Genomic DNA, 21087 nt, shown 5'->3' with positions numbered 1-21087 from the left:
TGGAATGAATTCTGTCCTGGCCATATACAGTATGTCTTGATTGTACAGGGTACAGTAGTAGGCTACCCAATAATAAGACAAACCAAAACACAATAATGTGACCAATGACCATACAGTGTTCCTTCCAGACCAAGCATATACAGTATGAGGTAAAAACATGCTTGCTAAAGTTGCACACTCATGCACGGAAAATAGCCGATCTGCAAGTATTTTGGTGACAACAAACAGCATGCAACCCCACACAGTTCCAACAGGCACACACACCCACAGCCACTATGGATCCAACTAGATTTCTAGGATTCTAGGTAGCCTATATATCAGTGGTTCCCAAAGTGGGGTCCAGGGACCCCCAGGGGGTACCAAATGGACTCTTATGGGTCTGTAACTCTGAGAGCGTGCAAATGGAACCAAATGGACCCTATAACGCATGCATTTGCTTCCATTTGTACACTCTCAGAGTTAAATTAACAACATTGATTTTTACAATAACAATTGGGGGTCCATGACATTTTAAATGGAGGTCCATAGACTAATGCATGTCAAACTGGGGGTCCTTGAAATTAAACGGGTTGAGAATCACTGCTAGAGGTACAAATCTTCTCTTATGGGGGTCCCGGCATATCTTTTGATTGATTGAAATATTTATTAACAGTTTGCAGAATTACAGTAGGCATATATACACTTAGGCACAGCCGCACAACTCAATTAAAGATTGTTAACTGTGAGTGGACGACCCAATAAAGCATTACACTTGTTTACAAGAGGGTCCACCTTGTTCAATTCATCAAATGGGGGTCCGCGGGGTAGTGTCAATTTGGGGGTCCTTGACATGAAAAGGTTTGGGAACCACTGACTGGCCTATAAGCCAGCCTGCATGCCTGCAATGCATTGCGCAGTGTCACTTTGCTGCTGAATAATAGCTATACTTTTACCGTATCATTGACGCTGTTTTTGGCGACCACGACCTCAGGTTGCTCCATTGAATGCTGCTTTAGCCTCTTTCCAGAAAACTGTCCTGATCGATATTCACAGCTTTATTATGTCTAGAAAGTTGAGTGAGGTGAGGAGCATCTTTTTCCTACCAAACCTCGATCAACAACATCACAAGCAGAGCTGTAGCAGGTGTTTGGAATTACTCAATCAACGGACAGACTCAGCTCGGAGAGACGGAGAATGGGGTAAAATGAGTGAACACGAGACATTTTTGCATTATTTATAATGATAATATCATGGCCAGAAACATAACATTCGATTAAAAAAAGAAAATACCGAAACTTAATTTACAAGGTGCATAGCCTACATGTGCACCGCTATATTGTGTGGCTAGCATACTGTCAGCAGGCTAATTGACTTGACTTGTAGCCTACTTAACTTTATTTTAATCTTGTTTTTAACCTTTTGGGATTGATTTTATGCTTTTGTCTGTTATATGCAACACTGAGATTATCTGTGCTGTGGATGAAAAGTGATTGGGTTTATTAGGGGGTTGGGTGGGTGGGTTTGTGTTTGTCTTGTGAGGTTTGTTTTTGTTTGTCTTTCGTTTTGTTTTCCAGAAAACCAAAATAATGATACATTTTGAATTCTATAAATGGTACACAAATATTGTACACTTAAGGCTGAAGAGAGACAACCTGTTTGACAAATAATATGTTAATCTGATTGAATTCTATAAATGGTACACAACATTGTACACCACAAGGCCGAAGAGAGACAAACTGTTTGACAAATATGTTAATCTGATTGAATTCTATAAATGGTACACAACGTTGTACACCTGCAGGCCGAAGAGAGACAAACTGTTTGACAAATATGTTAATCTGATTGCCACCATCTGATTATAGTCTGGCAGCCGGGGTTTTGGAGTGGGAGTGGGACATTCATTTTGGGACATTCATTTTGGTCATCTTTTTTATTGCCCTAAAATATTGTCTAGAGGCTATATATTTGTTTTATAGGGGGTTTATAATTATGTGACCATACTATTAAAGTATTAATCATGAGGCAAGATTTTCACATTTTCATTATATGCTTTAAGTAGCATGTGACATGTCAAACTACTAAACTAGGGGGTTCACATGATTCTGAATCCATTCCAAGCATTGTTTTGCACAAAAACACTTCTTGTGCTGACCTCATCACATTTCTGCTGACCTCATGACATCTGTGATGACGGCTATGGCCGTAATGGTATGGTCACATATAAACCCCTATTAACAAAAAGCTCAAGGCTGACAGCCGGTCAGCAAGTGGATTCATGAATGTATGTATACAGACAATATTTAGGCCAATAAAAAATACTATGTACCAAATGTCACACTTTAAACAAAAGAAGCCTGTTGACTGCCGGACTATTATAACTTCATGTTGTAACTTGCATACACACTATCTCATTGTGTGACCTTACAATAGCCTACTAACCCCAAAACACACAGCCTACAGTAGGATTCATGAACATGAAGCATTTTAAAATCACTTCACACAGGAAGAATTTATTATTAATATTTTGGCTCTAGTTCATTCACTATGTACACTTGCAAATGTACTTGGCAAAGTACATTTTCAAGATGTGATGGTTATCACATGTGAAGATTAGGGCTGTCTGTCACGATCACAAATTTAAGTTGACGAATAATTGTCGCACGTAATTACGATTAACACTTTAATTGTGTTTTTGGCATTGAACATTGTTTAGAGTTTGTTATCAAAAATTGCACGTGCCAGATATGACAAATAATTTAAATATAGGCCTACAAAGAAGTTACTGATGCACGATTAATCAGTAGCCTAATCGTAATTAGCCATATCGGCCATAACAAATAAAATAATAATAATAGCTCAAATTGATATAGCGCTTTTCTAAATACCCAAAGCGCTTTACATGGGAACACTAGGAACAGACTTTATTAAGAAGAAAAAAAACATAACAGATACAACAACAACAGTACAGGGTTAAAAAGATAAAAGGATAAACGAGAAATGCCATATCGGTATTGGATTGGTCTCAAAATAATACAGATTATTGAATCGTTTTTCAACAGCAAAAAAATCATGAAATTGAAAATAAAATCTAATTTGTGTACTCCTCTCATTCAGTAGTCATTCAGTTGTGAAAACAGACACTTGGAAAAGTATTATGCTATTTATTGATTAATTGAATACTTTATTAACAGCCTTTGGTCCAAGCCCCTATAGGGCCTATAGGCTTCTTTCCATTGTGGTCCTCTGTATAATATCGGAATCGGTCAGAATCGGCAGATATGATCCTGCACATAATCGGAGATCGAATATCGGTCATCATTTCATAATCATGCACCGCTAATATTTAGTCATTTTATACTAAATATACTCAAAAACATGTACAGTTAGCTGAAATAGTTGATCTACAAGCTTACAATGCGCCCCCCAAGTGACACGTTGTATATAATATAAGCTTGTAGATCAGCTATAGTTCAGCAGCTATTTTTGGAAAATGTGTGAAAAACATTGTTGTTCAACCCAAAAACAATTATGACGATTATGTGCAAACATAATTATCTCAAATAATTGCGATGAGACGATGATGTAATAATTGTGGCAGCCGGCCAGTCCTAGCAGGTCAACCTATACTTGGAACTTGGATTTCTTGAGACATGCGTTGGCTCATGATTATAAAGCCTAATGCCGCGTTCACACCAAGGAAGCTAGAAGCAGCTTCTTGCTTCGTGCTCCCATGTTAGTTATGCAGACCAGGCTAGCCTTTTCATTTTGAAGCTTGGAATGAACAGCTTTTTTTTCCTATAGCTTCGTTATGGTGTGAACGCGGCTTAACTCCTACTAAATCAACCCCTTCTCTGAGCCAAATTCTTGGCTCCTGGGATGTCAGTCTCATTTGGAACATCTTCACAGTACTGTACGTGAGCCTCTTGGCTCGCTCAATCCTCCTGGAAGTTCTGGTGGCTCACGCTGTGTCATTAATGAATGACTCACAGCTTTGACAGTGAGCCGATCTATCGAGGATTAATGCCCACAGCTATTTAATAGACATGAGCCCTATAGCTTGTCTTGTACAGTATAAACTAGCCTTTTAATAGCACGCAATGGCTCGACTTCAAATACCGCCTTTGATTATTTGTATTATTATTATCAGGATACATGGAGGAAAAACACATTGTTAGTTGTTACCTCTCAGTTTATGTCGAAACCATGTTAAAAATTAGACAGACAGGGAAAGCCTACATTTGTAATACAATACATTCTACAATTCGGTGCCGTGCTGCCTACGAGCTTGTAGATCTGCTATTTTTCAATAGCTAAAGCATGACATAATAATGCTTAAAACGCCAAAAGGGGTTCCCGTTCTGAATGGGTTTTTTTTTAAACACAGAAATGACTCGCCTGAAATTTTGCAGCAGCAGTTCCTCTTTACAGTTTCTCTCCTTTCCTCTCAAGTCCCTTCTACTGTATTTTACTTCCCCGTGTCCACTTTCCACATTCACTACATGTATTCTGATGTCATTCTCTAGAGATGGTTATTTGAAGTATCTATTTTCTTCTTAGTGGTGCCGGGGGGGGGACTGAGAGGGTGAGAAGGACATGCTGTCCAATGACGGCTTCGCTGCATCAATTAATACAGAGGTGTGGAGTCTCACCACAGCCTGGCAATTCACATTCTATGAGACCCATGACCCCCAACGCGAGCCTGCTTTCGAGGCCTTGGCAAGGCTACAGCACAAGCAAATCTCATTCATTATTGTCACTTTTAATGCCGTGGACAGTACAGGAGCATCGAGGAATTATGCATGTTTGTAGACTTTCTTCTATCAAATTTGAATGTCCCGATCCCAAAAAAGTTCTCACAGTTTTTTGATATGTCACTGTAGTGTACTAATAATAATAATAATAATAATGATAAGCTTTATTTATATAGCACCTTTCATACAGGGTTGCAGTTCAAAGTGCTTCACAGGCAGGACATACATTTGATTTCTTTACTATATTTGAGTTGTATTTTGCATAATGCCAACATGTCACCCAATGATGCATGTTTCGAGTGTTTAGAAACTATAGCAGAAACTACCATAAATACAAAGTCAACAAATATACCATAGTCATTATTATTTCCATGTAAACGTATTGTATTTTATACAGAGATCATCGTCTGTCACAAAAACAAAAACATCAAATAGTCCACAAGGTTGCACAACAAGCCTACAGAGACATGGCATCAGGCCCAGCTCAGAGCAGTTCAACATCACACCTCCTCTCTAAACGCGAGGTTTAATGAGGTATGTGTGTACACGTGCTAATTCTGACTTCTCTACCTCCCTCCCGCTCTGTCTGGTGGTCTATATCTTCATGGCATACGTTCTGCTTGCATAACATGCCACTGTTATTATCTAAATCCCTTTCGTTCCATCACAGGACGGTGCCAACTATAATTATTTACTGTCAGATACCTGTGTTCCATTGTTAGTCTTTCTGGGGTGATGCAAGTGTTGTGATGTACATGCAAGCGCTCATAACTTAACTTTACACCATACCTTTTACACCTTTTTTTCCTTCTTTCTTTTCTTCTTTTTCTGTAGGACTGTGATGCCATTTTGTCTCTTCATCTATTGATATCGATCTACCCAGGCACTGTGAGGTTAGTGAAAACACTTCTAATTTTCTAATTACCATTTTTAGACGCCGTAACCCCCCCTTGTTCTCACTGCGTGACTGTTATTTACCGCTTTAACCCATTCTGAACGGGAACCCATTTTGGTGTTGGCATCATGTTATGCTTTAGCTATTGGAAAATAGCAGATCTACAAGCTCATAGCGCGCCACCGAGTGGCGCGCTACGAGCTTGTAGGTCTGCTATTTTAGAAAAATCGAAGAACGACTGACATTTTTTTAGAATCTGATCTCAGGTCAGAATGGGTTAATCAGACCAGTGTGTGTCCAGTGGAAACCTTGTATGAATCTGATCTCAGGTCAGAATGGGTTAAGAAACCAAAGTGCTCATTACAGTTGATGTCTTACTGTATATGTCGTGCAAGAAAATATTACACAAAGAATAATTACCGGGGCGAAATGCCACCCCAACTCTACTGTTTTATTTTCATTCTCCATCAATAGCTATAGTTTCTCAGCTGAGTTGAGTTGAGTCCCTTTTGCTCAAGATGGTGGTTTCATTTGGTTTCCATGGCAATGACTTTACGTAGAATTGGAGTCGTAGAGAGTAGAGAGTTATGACAACTCTGTTCACGTCATGGGGGGCCAGTCCAATGGCGGCTCTTCTGCGTAGACTTCTATTGGCGAAGAGTAGTGACAAAGGTCTGAACCGGAAGTTTATGGAATGCACTGGAGTCTATGGGCTTTAGAGTGAAAACGAGTTACATGGACCACGTGAACCGGGCTGTTTTCTGCCCCCTCATTGGCTCTGGGTAGAAGAATCCTCTTCAGATGCTCCAGTGTCCTGAAATGCCACAGTCATATATTTAATTCCAATTCATAATTTGTTTGCACGTTGAATAGTAGCGACCTACAAGCTCACAACCCATTGCGGATGTGGCGCCTTGTGAGCTTGTAGGTCTGCTATTTTAGGCGTGCGACACTGTATTGTGACAGAGCCTAGATTAGACTTAGCGGTACTAAGATTACTAGACTAATAATCAGTAAGACGCCTGAGGGCGAGAAGCGACCTCGCCCTAAAGGGCGAAGTCCCGTACACTCATCCACCTGGGTGACAGCAGACTGCTGGGCAAGTGCTGGCGCTTTGGCATGGGGGGTCAGATCATAATATGGAATGAATTCTGTACTGGCCATATACAGTATGGAGCGTGTCTTGAGTGTACAGGGTTTGACGAGGTCAGATCAACATATGGAATGTCAGAACAGGTCAGTTCCATATATGGAGATCTAAGGGTGGCAGCGGGGGCAGTATCTTGAGTGTACAGGGTTTGATGAGGGCCCAGGTAGGGCCGGGCCTTAATTTTAGGGCCTGTTGAGAACACTAGTTTTCGCCGGCTGCCGGGCGCGGCTGCACTAATAACTTTGGGGCAGGGTAGGCCCGTCTAGAGTTTGAATGGACAGGTATCAGTCAAAAGGGAGACATCGAAGAGGAAGCATGGATGGGGAAGGATCAACATATGGAATGTCAGAACAGGTCAGCTCCATATATGGAGATCAAAAGGTTTGAGGTCATATGTACAATAGAGTTGATGGCCAATATATATTCAGGGACCTCCATATATGGGCTTAATATTGATGACATCAGGGATCTCCATCCCTGATGATGTCACGTGATGATGCCTGGGGGTGACTAACTAACTAACTGATGGGAAATGCACGTTTTCATAGTAAATGGTAATTTCCGGAGAGACGATTTGCTGATAATAGCAGATCTACAAGCTCACAAAGCGCCGTTGCAAGATATAAGGCTATTTGAGTGAAAACAGGAAGGGGCCTAGTATAGAGCTGTGGGGGGACCACAGTCAATTATAATCAGTGTTGTGACTAACGAGTTACTATAACGAGTTACTTTACGTAACCCTTTCCCATTCAGTAACGCCATTACAGTTACTGTGTTTTCAATAGTTAGTTAGTTAGTACCATCTCCTCCTCCTGCCAGTTGGTCATGTGAACTGTGACAGAGTGCGCTGAGTGGAGTCTGTCATGTAAACTGACAGAGTGAAACACATTCCACATGAGAAAGAGAAGGTGGCTTTCACAGGGCATAACGTCAACGTAACGATGATGAATGGAGTGAATCTCGTTTGCGTCCGACCATAGGCATGGCTGAGGCATGGTAACGACGCCCCGCCGTTACCATGCCTATGCTTGGACGCAAACGAGATTCAGGCTGATGATTGGTCAACATATAGGGTAACGTTCCAGGGTAAGCCAATCAGACACAGAATTGGGCGGGTCTTGCACCTTAGGTTGGAACGCCTGTATAACTCCATGGATCCATTTAAGGTGTAAAGTCTGGTGGCGCACGGTTAGGAACACACACACACACACACACACACACACACACTCACACACAGTGGTCAAATGTAAACTGTGTATATATTTTGTGTTGTATTGTTCTGTGATTTTGGATTTTGGCTCTTGTTCTTTGGACTGGAGCAGTGACATTAGGGAATATTTGTTTCTTGAAAACAATGTATCTGAATTTTTTGGAAGGTTTTTTTCCTCCTTTTTTATAAAGTAAAGTAACTAGTAACTAGTTCACTAGTTCACTGGTTCACAATGGGGCTCTATGGGCTGGCAAGCAGACTAATAGGACTAATAGGGACGCTATAGGATTCTTGTTCTGGGGAACAAAATCATTACATGCAGTAAATTCTATGCCGTTTACCATCAGCTCTTGAGCTCTGGGAGACACGGCATATTTCTGATATGCAGCGATGATACAGTCTCGCCTGCAAAGAGAGAAACAGAGGCAGGTACTGGTCAGTGGAATTTGTTTAGATTCTTATAGCAACATGTGATGTGACATTAATTAACTATAGTTGTACAAAGTCTACAGACTACAAATCCCTTTCGCAGGTGTTTCAGGCGGGGTGCATATAAGTCCTTGGTTAGACATGGGTTAAGGTTAGGTTTAGGTGTGCTGCCCCGTGGGAGGTTAGGGTTAGGGTGAGGGTTTGAGATAGGTTGTAGTTGTAGTAGGACTAATGACTGGTCTAACCCAATGACTAGTCTAAACTAAGTACTGTCTAAACTAAGTACTGCACCGTTTCAGACTCACTTGCTAGTAATGCCGCCCCCTGGTGGCAATCCTGGTATTTCCTCTGAAGTCAGGTATTTAATCACATACAGCAGGTCAGGTTCTTCCTCTCTAGACTTCATCACCTGGGCAATCTCTGTGGAGACAAATGGTGAACACAACAATGCAATGAATCAGAGAGGTGCCATTGACCTCAAGGTTTAGTACAGGTCTTACAGGGCTGTTATTATTAAGGCACTTATCCATATCTAATTTAATTTAACTGTTAATTTACTCTTCAGTAGCAATTTTCACCTTCCACTTTGAGCTCAATCCGTTGTTCTAAATCGGCCTCTTGCTGCAGTGCCTCCTGTGACACCTTGGGGGCGCCAGGGAAACGTACAATGATCATACTCATGTTGTCCACACTTCCCTATGGATGGGGAGGAAATAGAGACAAGATTTCAGACTTATTATTAGAGTTCTTATGCTGATGATACCTAAATTAGTTGAAGTTCATGTCACAGTATTACGGTGATAATCGATTTAATTGTGGTTTTGCCAATTCACAATAGAATGATGGCTTGATGATGCGTTGCAGAACTATTGATGAACAACTATTGATATAACAATATTGGATAGTAAATGTCTTTCATTCATAAGGCTATCGTACAGATTTTGCGGCATGCAGGAAAACTAAAATATTTGAGACCCACCATTCAGACTGGGATCAAGATGGGCCCTTTACAGGGACACTTTTACACACTCAATTACGACTCATTAGACAGTGGGTAATGCCTGTCCATCTAACACACACACACACACACACACACACACACACACAGGATAATCCAAGTCAGTAGCCAGCTACAGTACGGTACATAGCCCTACACCTATAAATAGTGCAGACTATGCTGGTGCAGTCTTAAGGCATGCTATGTTGGTACAACGTAAGAAGACCTGCAGGAAAAGCAAATCCACTTACATAACATTGAAGTAACTAACATGTAAGTTAACCCAGGAGTCTCCACAGTTAAATACTATGCATGCAGGTCTACTGACCCTTTCTTCTCTACACATGAATCTATAGCCATTCATAATTCCATTCATTTGTTGCTGCTAAATCCATGAATAATGAAACAATTTGGAGTCGGCTATAAGGCCACAGAGTCTTCTTATGTATTGGACTAAAGCCATTCTGGAGAATACAGCCTCATTTAATAATACTTTATTTTATTTTATTTTACTGTAATTTCTATTAGCTTGGACTCCAAATTGATGTCACTGGTAGGCAGGTTTCTGAACTGTCCACAGCCCTGTACTAAGACAGAGTGAGTAGACAGAAATGATGGATTATGATGAATCTGGATTGCCATGGAATTTAAATTGATATCATAATGTAATTGACCTATAGCTAAGCCCCTCCTCAAACTGCTATGGTCCAATCACAGCTAAGCATAACATGGGTTAGACAAACCTCTCCACCAATAGTTTTCCGGCTATTATGATAAAACAAATATAAATTAACAAAATAAATGTCACACACATATTTTTCCAGTGCATATGGCAGGAAGAGATTCTGATCTGGTTCCAAAAATGAACCAGTATTTAATGTGTAAAATCCATGATATTTACATTGGAATGAATGAGCCTGGCTGGAAAGTGTCCAACAGGGAGTGTCTAAGTGGTAGAGGGTGGGGCTTTGCTAAAGGTGAATTGGTATACATTTGGCAGCTTGCCATGACGTCTTCATGAGCTTGTACATGCCACAGAGTTATTTGGTACATGCCCACAAGCGGTAGTTTCGCGTTGCCAGACTGCTGCCTCTCGCAATTTTCAAATGCTTCCATCATAGGATAGAGCTGTCATGCGTAAAATATAAATGCTTCCGTCATACAGTCTGGAGCGACGGAAGAGCTGTCATGAGTAAAATATAAATGCTTCCGTCATACAGTCTGGAGTGACGGAAGAGCTGTCATGAGTAAAATATAAATGCTTCCGTCATACAGTCTGGAGCGACGAGCTGTCATGAGTAAAATATAAATGCTTCCATCATACAGTCTGGAGCGACGAGCTGTCATGAGTAAATTATAAATGCTTCCATCATACAGTCTGGAGCGACGGAAGAGCTGTCATGAGTAAATTATAAAGCGGAAGTGGAGCCTCCTCGCCACTTCCGTTTCGTGTTTACAATCGCACAAATGTATCCTAATATAAATAGAAAACATCTAAGCATATATATAGCTTGTTGCTTAGCAGAAATGGAAAAATAAATAAATATTTTAAAATATATCTTCGTGAACGGAAATGGCAGCTTATCCTTACTCATATTTCGGGAGGTGTAGTTCCAGATTCTATATAACATTCGGAGATTGTGGAATAGTTGTCTAAACTAAGCTATGATGACTAAAACTAAGACTAAATATACTGACGATTTCGTCACCTGTAGATTTAGTCGACAATGTTATATTTAGTCGACTAAAACTAGACTAACACTAAAACATTCCAGGTGACTAAAATGCGACTAAAACTACATTAAAACTATTCAAGAGACCGACTAAAACTAAAATAAAAAATTGCTGCCAAAAACAGCGCTGCTTGGTGGCTGCTATTGCTGTAGCTTTTCCACCATGTTCCTCCTTAGCCAATGTTAGACCGTTATAATCACGTTTTAGTCAACTTGTGTTGAATAACAGGCTCAAGCGTGATTATAACTCTAAATCATAGTTCATTGCTAGATTAAACCTCTAGCAATGACGCGAAATGGAAATACCCTGCTAATGGGGCTTTAAAATGGGGCTAATGGGGCTTTAAAATTAAGCCCCGTTATCAGCCCCACAACTAGTAACACAACTAGTAACACAACTAGTTGTGTTGTTTATCTGTTTGTCTGGAAATGTTCCATTGACGCGGAACGAAAGTCATAGTAAAAAAAGATCACACCCGTGTGAAGTGAGGGGGGCGATCTTATCATCGTACATTCGAGGCATTTCGTTCAAAACGGAGTAGGCCTACTCCTTCCTGCGAAGCCAATCTTAGTCATGCAGACAAAGCCCTCCTTAATTGAGACCCCCACAGCCCAGCTCATCACAAAGGGTGGCAGGCTCCCAAACTATGGAACGCCCGCCCCTACCTAAAACAGGATGGATGCCGTAGGCGTTAAGACGAGCTTGTCCTCACTTTGTCCCCGGTGCCAGAGCCGTTAAGACGTAAGATGTTTAATCCGCGTCAATCGCCGCTTGATTAGCATCACGTTGGCATTCTTTCTTTTTCTTTTATCTATAGCGCCGAACGATTCTCACGTAAAAACGGACAAAAATTCCGTGTGCACACCCGTGCACGCGCACAAGCCGTGTCTATATGCATTATGGCTCATAAATGCATATCGATATTCGAAGCTTAATTAAACCTTAGATTGACTTAGTTATGATAATAACACGGATCGCCATCTTACTGCAGCCCATTATAGACCTCAGTAAGATGGCCGACTTTCACCTGCGGTTCATGTTTACATCAACTACTGTAGCTATCTGGTGAACTTTTTCCAAATGCGGCTGGCACTGGTCAACGACCCCATCTCCTGGCCAAATAGTAGTATGGTAATGGCACCTAAACTGTTTTAAAGTAAGACTTGCACAATCTGTGTCATGTTTTAAATCCCTTCTGAAAACCCACCTTTACGTTAAGGCCTTCTCTTAATTTCCTTTTGCATACCTTAATCTATTTTTTGATTATATGTGTATGCTTTCATGTTGTGCCTGCTGTTATTGCAATGATATATTGTTGTATAGCTGTGACTACGTTGTTGTTGTTTTTCACCCTGTTATGTAAAGCACTTTGTGACTAAAGCCCATCACACACCGTCTGCGACCGTCTGTGGCGCGACCAGTGCTGACCTCTCACCTTATAGAGGCAGAGGTCAATGACCTGCGAGCAGATCTCCTTCAGGTCGTCGCAGATCAGCATGCGGTTGCGCACGAACGCGCACAGCTCGTCGTTGCTCATGGCGTCCCACACGCCGTCGCACGCCACGATCAGGAACTCGTCCTCCGCGTTCCTCTCCCGCTCGTACACCTCCGGCTCCGGGGACACCAGCTGCTCCGTCTGGCACCGCCAGTCCACCTCCTTGAAGTCAAAGTCCCCCAGGGAGCGGGACACCGCCAGGGAGCCGTTGACCCGGGCCTGGGTCACCTGGCCGCCGGCGTTCTGGATGCGCTCCTTCTCCCGGGGGTTGTAGGGCTTGTGGTCCTCCGTGTAGAACGCCACCTGGGCGTTGCGGCAGAGGAAGGTGCGGGAGTCACCGCAGTTGATGAAGTAGATGTAGCGGGGCGAGATCAGCACCGCCGTGGCCGTGGAGCCGGCGCGCTCCCAGCCCTCGGTGCGCGTGAGCTCGTGCATGTGGTTGTCGATCTTCAGGAAGGCCTCGTTGATGCCTTCCTTCAGCTCCTCTGGGTCCTCCTGCACCTTCACAGCACCTGCACACAGTCAGATACTCAGTGACCCTAAAGTAGTGACCCTATTCTGCACCTTCACAGCACCTGCACACAGTCAGATACTCAGTGACCCTAGAGTAGTGACCCTATTCTGCACCTTCACAGCACCTGCACAGAGACAGATACTCAGTGACCCTAGAGTAGTGACCCTGTTCTGCACCTTCACAGCACCTGCACACAGTCAGATACTCAGTGACCCTAAAGTAGTGACCCTGTTCTGCACCTTCACAGCACCTGCACACAGACAGATACTCAGTGACCCTAGAGTAGTGACCCTGTTCACACAGTCAGATACTCAGTGACCCTAAAGTAGTGACCCTGTTCACACAGTCAGATACTCAGTGACCCTATTATTAGTGACCCTATTCTGCACCTTCACAGCACCTGCACACAGACAGATACCCATGAACCCTAAAGTAGTGACCCTATTCTGGGGCAAGTATTCACACAGTCAGATACTCATGAACCCTAAAGTAGTGACCCTATTCTGGGGCAAGTATTCACACAGTCAAATACTCATGAACCCTATTCAGTATTTAAGTCCGACGTAATTTTGTAGTGCTACGTTACGTCCGGGTCCAAGTGGCACCAGCTCCCGTCCGCATCTCATTGTAAATAGAATATCTAAACGCGTTCAGAAAGGAAGCCATTGAGGGTTAAAATGGGTCTTAATGCTTCCAACTCGAGTAGTAGATGTGTCCATGACAAGAAAAATATATGATGTGGACAATAAAGACTATTATTATCATTATTATTGATATTATTGTTCGGTAAAATATTTCGGGGGCATATTTAGAATGTGTGCAGTATGTTGAATCTAGTTTGCATTAATGAGAATTTAGTTGACACAATAAAATAAAATGGCAATGGATTTGGGAGAGCAGCGCAGCTTTGTTGTTGCGAGGAAAGCGGTAAAATTAGACTTTCGTGGTTGTTTTCTTCTCAGATTTAGTCCCGACGGAGCGTCGCAGTATAACTCTATGGGGACACAAAAGCGACACAAAAGTAGGACCCGGAAGTATCTCAGGAGGGGGCGCTCACGTCACAGCTAAAATACTGAATAGTAGTGACCCTATTCTGGGGCAAGTATTCAGCGAAAATAGCAGATCCACAACTTCACAAGTAACGCAAAGCAATGTGGGCCTGTTGTCACTGCGGAGGATGTGTAGACAACCATGTTTGTTTGTTGGGTGCCACTGCTGCGACCACCCCCACAGATTAATAATAAATAATAATAATAATAAAGCTTTTATGTACTGTAGCACCTTTCGAAACGAAGTTACAAAGTGCTTCACAGAGAGTAAAAACAATCCACATCATAAAAAAAATGGTAAACAACAATAAGTAATGATACAGGATAAAACAAGCAAGCAATATGGAGAAAGATACAATAGGTTAAAACTATTAAGGGATGAAAGCAGCTTTACATAAAAATATAAAAATGAGTTTTCAGGAGGGATTTGAAGCGGGGGATGGACTCTGCGAGGCTGATCTCCAGAGGGAGGGCATTCCAGAGGGTCGGGGGCTCTGAAAGCAAAGGCCCGATTGATTTTAGGCCTTTTAGTTTTTACCGTGGATGTTTGGATTTCGAGGAGCCCTTTATCCCATTCTGACCTGAGATCAGATTCATACGAGGTTTCCACTGGACACACACTGGGTCTGATCAACCCATTCTGACCTGAGATCAGATTCTAAAAAAATGCAGTCGTTCTTCGATTTTTCAAAAATAGAAGACCTACAAGCTCGTAGCGCGCCACTCGGTGGCGCGCTATGAGCTTGTAGGTCTGCTATTTTTCAATAGCTAAAACATAACATGATGCTGACACCGAAATGGGTGCCCGGTCAGAATGGGTTATCTGAGGACCTCGCTTTGGGACATTATGGCTTGAGTAAGTCGGAGATGTAAGATGGGAACCAGACCAGAGATGACCTTAAAAGTTATTATAAGCCTACACGTTCACTCAGGTCCTCAGACAAAGCCCTCCTCGAGACCCCCACATCATCACAAAAGGTGGCAGGGCATTTTCAATCCGGGCTCCCAAACTATGGAATGCCCTACCTATTAATTTAAAACTTAGCTAAATCTGTGTCATGTTTTAAATCCCTTCTAAAAACCCGCCTTTAACGTTAAGGCTTTCTCTTTTACTTTTCTTTTGCATACCTTATTCTATTTTTGTGTGTATGCTTTCATTTTGTGCCTGCTGTCATTCAATGATATCTTGTTGTAGCTGTGACTATACGTTGTTGTTGTTTTTTACCCTGTTATGTAAAGCACTTTGTGACTATGTCTTGAAATGTGCTTTATAAATAAATTCATTATCATTATCATTAATACAATTTTAAAATCAAGGTGAGATTACATCTTTATGTGTGTATATACAAATAAATTTGTGTTTTTAGGAGGAAGGAGAGAGAACCTCCACATATGCTGGCAACAGAACAGAGCCCTTCAGGTGTCCCTGATCCGTGTCCACGCGTGCAGTTACAGAGTTTCCAAAAAAGGTAATAAAATTAACAGCTTGAATGAATTTGGGCAAATTTGAAAAACAGGCTTGCCCGGGGTTTAAATAATAGATGCTAATGATCAATGCCGTGTGCAAGTTGAGACCAATTGCTCAAGCCAGTGAGGAGGAGAGGAGAACAGAACAGAGCGTGTGACTTTCCTAAAGTTATGTCGGATTATTATATACAGTATACGTTCTCACTAATGGCTAACTCCCTGTCTCCCTCCCTAAGTAATAAGTGGATTCTGTTTAAGGCAGTGGTTCCCAAACGTTCTCATGTCAAGGACCCCCAAAATGATACTCATTAGCCTGCAGACCCCCATTTGAAGATACATGCCTATAGGACCCCCATAAGAGAAGATTTCTACGGCTCTAGGGCCCCCTGTTTGACCTGAATTATAAGCTACGGTCCTCTATTTAATGGCATTTCTATCTCTGGGACCCTAATACATAAAATCAAAGTTAATTTAACTCTGAGAGTATACAAATTTGGTTCCATCTGTACACTCTGAGTTACAGACCCATAAGGGTCCATGTGGTTCCTAACTATCATTTACCTGGGGACCCCCTGGAACTTCCTCAAGGACCCCTGGGGGGTCCAAAAGGTTGGGAACCAAAGGTGTATAGCACAGCAGAGATGCTTGGATCCTAAGCCTTTTCACCCTCACTGTGCTGCCTGCTTTAAATGGGGAATGTTCCATGTTACCCATGGTCCTATTGTAGTCCTATTGTAGCCTTCCAATTGTAGATAATCAGAACAATATATAGTCTTCCCTGTTTCTCTCTCTACTCTGCCCTGCAGGGCCTTAATCCACTGCTGTCGAGTACTTTGTGTTCACCAGACTGATTAGACTGAAGTAACTCTGGAGTCTGGAAATAGTCTTACCCCGATGACCCGCCCATTAAACTCACACACTCATCTCCTTAGGGAAGCAACAAGTGCTAATTCAATCACTCTCAATGAACAGACTTTAACTTGAACGTGTGCATTGGAAACGTACCTAGATAGAACGCTTTATGAACTTGACAAGTTGATTATCATTCAAATAACGAAGTAAATGCGAAGAGAACAGTTTTGAAGGCTTAACTTACAGCTTACATTGTTGGACCAGGGTGAATTCAGGGTGTTAGTCACCGTGGCCAGAGCCTGTATTCAGTAATGTTTACTGTAACCCAGTGTTGATTTTGGCAGTTACATTTCTATTCTATTCACTTTTTTTGTCTTTCGAATGAAAATTCTTTAAATATTGTCATGTTTTAGTCATCTGAAATGTTTCAGTGTTAGGCGGCGGTGGCTCAGGGGTAGAGTGGCTGGATGGTAACCGCAAGGTTGCCAGTTCGAACCCTGTGGGCTCCCCAGAATTATTGTCGAAGTGTCCTTGAGCAAGACGCTTAACCCCTAATTGCTCCTGATGTGCTGATTGGTGCCTTGCATGGTTTCCGCCGCCATCGGTGTGTTAATGTGTGTGTGTGTGTGTGTGTGTGAATGGGTGAATGTAATGCACAATAGATGTAAAGCGCCTTGGATAAAGGCGCTATATAAATGCACCATTTACCATTTAGTCTACTTTTAGTCGACTATAAATATTATACGATTTTAGGCGACCAAAATGTATTTCGGCGGGCCTTGATGCCGTCGTGATGACTGTTTTACACTTGCTGAAAATAGCCGTCCTACAAGCTCACAACAATTGTGAGCTTGTAGATCTGCTATTTTCAGCATGCAACCAAGTGTAAAATGACTTGTATACTGGATCTCTTGTCCACTTGTCCCTTCCTAACATTTCAAGTCTAATTGTCAATATCTTTAGTCTTAGTTTTAGTCACCATTGCTTAGTTTTCATTTGGTTTCCATTTAGTTTTTGTCAGTGACAAAGGGTAGTTGACGGACAATTTTTGTCATAGTATTAGTCGACAAAATCAACACTACTGTGTGACTGACCAGTACCTGTGTTCAGGATGTCATAGTACATGTATACATATTAACCCATTTTTGCGGGAACCCCTTTTGGTGTTTTTGGTGTATTGAAAAATAGCAGATCTACAAGCACGGCACTCGGTGCCACGCTATGAGCATGGAGGTCTTCTATTTTTGAAAAGTCATGAAAATGTGGCGCACATTTGGAATATATATTCTTTCAGAGCGAACATTTTTAACTCAAATCTTTGCTTCTGGGGCCGTGGGTCCCATATTTTGAGATGGGGGTCGGTGGCCAATTACATATAATTTTCGGGCTCCTTGGCATGAAATAGTTTGAGCACCACTGACATAGAAGCATAGGTTTTTCAGAAAACTGTTATGATTTAGAAGACATTTTGTAGAATCGACCTCAGGTCAAAATGGGTTCAGGGTGTTTACTGTGACCAGCAGTACGTACCTGTGTTCAGGATGTAATCCAGCAGGTATCTGGAGCAGTACTGGGCCACCGTGTTGCCGGCGTGCCCGTCGAAGACGGCGAAGTAGCTCCAGTCGGCCAGCTCGCCCCTCAGCCGCGGCATGCAGCAGTGGGCGTCCTCCATCTGCGCCCGCCAGCCCTGCATGCCCGTGACGGCGTAGCTCACGCCCGACCGCACGCCGCCCTCCGCCGTGTGCTTCTCCAGGACGGGCCGGTCCAGGTACGGGCTGGGCATGGTGTCGTCGTCCCAGTCCCCCTCGTCGTCGCTCTCGCCCTTCTCCCGCGCGCCGCCGCCCTTGAAGAAGAACGTGATCCTCTTCTCCGTCTCCCGCGCCATGGTGCGCAGGAAGGAGGGCACCTCCACGTTGCTGGCGCGCCGCGCCCGCCTCATGATGGCCCCGCGGAGACTGCGCCCGAGCTTCCTGCCTCGCTTCCTGACTCGCCTCCGGCCTTTATTCGTCCTCCGGAGGAGGTCCAGTGCAACCGGCCGGCTCCGTTACTGCAACAGGTGGGGGGGGGCCGGGGGGCGGGGGGTTAGAAATAAGAAGACTAGAAAGTAGTCGGGTTCATCTTCAAATTGGTCTTTCCTCGAGTGGAGAATCTAAACGTCCATGTATGCAGTATCGGCATGTGTTGGATGTCTTCTCTTCTCTTGTCTTCTTCAGGGTGTGTTTACGGTCTGTCCCTCGCCTCCCTCCCTCTGTCTGTCCTCCTGCTCCTATTGGTCCATCTATTTCTGTTGATCTGTTCCTCCTCTCTCTCTCTCTCTCTCTCTCTCTCTCTCCCCCCCCCCCCCCGCCTCCCTCACCCTCTCACTCTCTCTCTCTCTCTCTCTCTCTCTCTCTCTCTCTCTCTCCCCCTCCCCCGCCTCCCTCGCCCTCTCACTCTCTCTCTATTTATTACACTTCCAAGATAATCACTAAGCTTCCTAGGCTGTTTGGATAAGCTGTGGATGTTCTACCACGTGGATTATGATTCAACATGTCAGTTCGTTAAATTCCTTTACTGAAGTATACAGCACCTCACTCTACTGTGTGCTTAGTACTGTATCTGTACTATACATTATGAAAACAATGTTATGTCTAAGAAACTATTCATTATATGGATCAATGTTCCACTCAGGCCATCAGGCCTCTATCTGTGTACACACATACACCCACAACTATAGCTCTCCAGTTTCCAGTCATATAGTTCAGTGGTTCCCAAACTTTGTCATGTCAAGGACCCCCTAAATGGTCCTCATTAGCCCCGCGGACCCCCATTTGAAGATGCATGCCAAGGACCCCCTTAAGAGAATATTTTTTACGGCTCTAGGGCCCCCGGTTTGACCTGAATTATAGGCTACGGTCCCCTTTTTAATGGCATTTCTATCTCTGGGAACCAAATGGAACAGTTAGGGTCCTTTTGATTCAAATGGGTTCAATTTGAACCATTTGTACACTCAGAGTTACAGACCCAGGGTGCCGTGATTTTTTTCCACCCTAGAACATTATTGTTATATTTTTCTTTTCAAAAAAGTGTACAGTATTTGTTAAAATGTTGTTTTTATGCGGGCACGCCCAGTCGCCCACCAGTTCATTAAGTATGCCTGGTTTGCCTGGTGGGTGGTGATCCACCTGAACTGAAGCCACACCCACAGCTGTAGTTGTATGATAAAGGGGGAGGGGTTAGGGGAGGGGCTGATAATGTGATGTCACTATATTACTGTTTTATGTCATTGGCCCGTTTGACTGTCAAGGGTTCAGCCTCCAGGAAGAAACCCTAAATACAAAGTTAAATACACCATTGCACATACAAACGACTCCAGGGTGTCTAATGAAGTATACTGTCACCTCATAGACACATGAAAAACTGGAAAAATACAAAAATTGTGGCACTCCATCTTTAACTGTCATTTACCTGGGGACCCCCTGGAACTCCCTCAAGGACCCCTGGGGGTCCCCGGACCCCACTGCTGTAGTTTACTTAGTAACAGTTGATTTGCTGTTCCGTTAAGACTACTCTGTTAATTAAGCTCATTAACTTACCACTTTGTATTTGTAGGCTTTGGTCTGGGTTAGTTACAGTAATTGCGTAATTGGAAGTACTGAAAGTATGAGTTGTTCTTATGACAAACTACTTTAATGGTTGTTTGTATGAGATCAATTTAACCACATTAACCCTATGCTCCCTATTCGTCGGCATGTGGAAATGGTCGATCTACAAGATCAAAATGTGTTATTTTTGCTATTTTGAAAAAAGTACGTTTTATAATTTCCCATGCATAATTAGGGATATAATGCCAGGCTTAAGAACGGATGTACCTGCATATATGTTCTGTCACCACTAGTTGCGTGTAGAAGGGAGCCTATATGAATGAGACAGACAGACAGGGTTTTTTTTGCATTATTTATAGATGGTGTCTGCAAAGATGGTCAGGAGATAGAGATGGGATAACAGGCAGCAAAGATGGTCAGGAGATAGAGATGGGATAACAGGCAGCAAAGATGGTCAGGAGATAGAGATGTGAGTGATATTATGTCAATGGGATTTGCCAGCAGATGTCACTGTTTTGCAGGAGGTAGAGCAGGTCGTCCAATGATCCCTGCATGGGTCGGCGGTTCGAATCCCGGCTCCTCCTGTCCACATGTCGAAGTGTCCTTGGGCAAGACACTGAACCCTACATTGCCTTCAATGTCGGTGTGAGCTCGCCACCGTTGGTGTGTGAATGTGGGAAGCTGATGTTGACTGTTCGCCGCTTCACCTCTCAATGTATGTATACACTTAATTTGGGGGTGAAATAATGTTGATTGTGTGGTTCAAGAGTTATGGGCCAAAACATGAATCTGCTCATGGATCGCTCCACTACGAGGCCAATTTGGCATTGCTTCCATCATGGCCTGGAGGGAATGTGTGTGCAAAGTTTCACAGCAATCGGACCCCGCATTCATGATTTGAGACATTTTGTTAAAAATAAATTGGACAGATCTGCCTTCATCACATAGAGATAAGGAGCAGTACTTTGCTTCAGTTTTGTT

General features: G+C 42.9%; 1 protein-coding gene across 1 annotated transcript; it reads right to left on the bottom strand.

Moving 5' to 3' along the window:
* Nucleotides 1–6385: 6385 nt before the first annotated feature.
* Nucleotides 6386–18461, bottom strand: ppm1na (protein phosphatase, Mg2+/Mn2+ dependent, 1Na (putative); the record flags this gene model as incomplete). Its single annotated transcript, XM_080771465.1, has 6 exons — nucleotides 6386–6439; nucleotides 8327–8390; nucleotides 8720–8834; nucleotides 8993–9110; nucleotides 12581–13152; nucleotides 18053–18461. The coding sequence occupies 6 exons, from the start codon at nucleotides 18459–18461 to the stop codon at nucleotides 6395–6397; spliced, it is 1323 nt and encodes a 440-aa protein (XP_080627591.1). The 3' UTR covers nucleotides 6386–6394.
* Between the last annotated feature and the right edge of the window lie 2626 nt (nucleotides 18462–21087).

This window comes from Protomyctophum bolini, assembly GCF_963924005.1.
Source record: "Protomyctophum bolini genome assembly, chromosome: 9".
Lineage (NCBI taxonomy): Eukaryota > Metazoa > Chordata > Actinopteri > Myctophiformes > Myctophidae > Protomyctophum > Protomyctophum bolini.
Note: the sequence above shows the minus strand (reverse complement) of the source record. Positions and strands in the feature narration are given on the sequence as shown.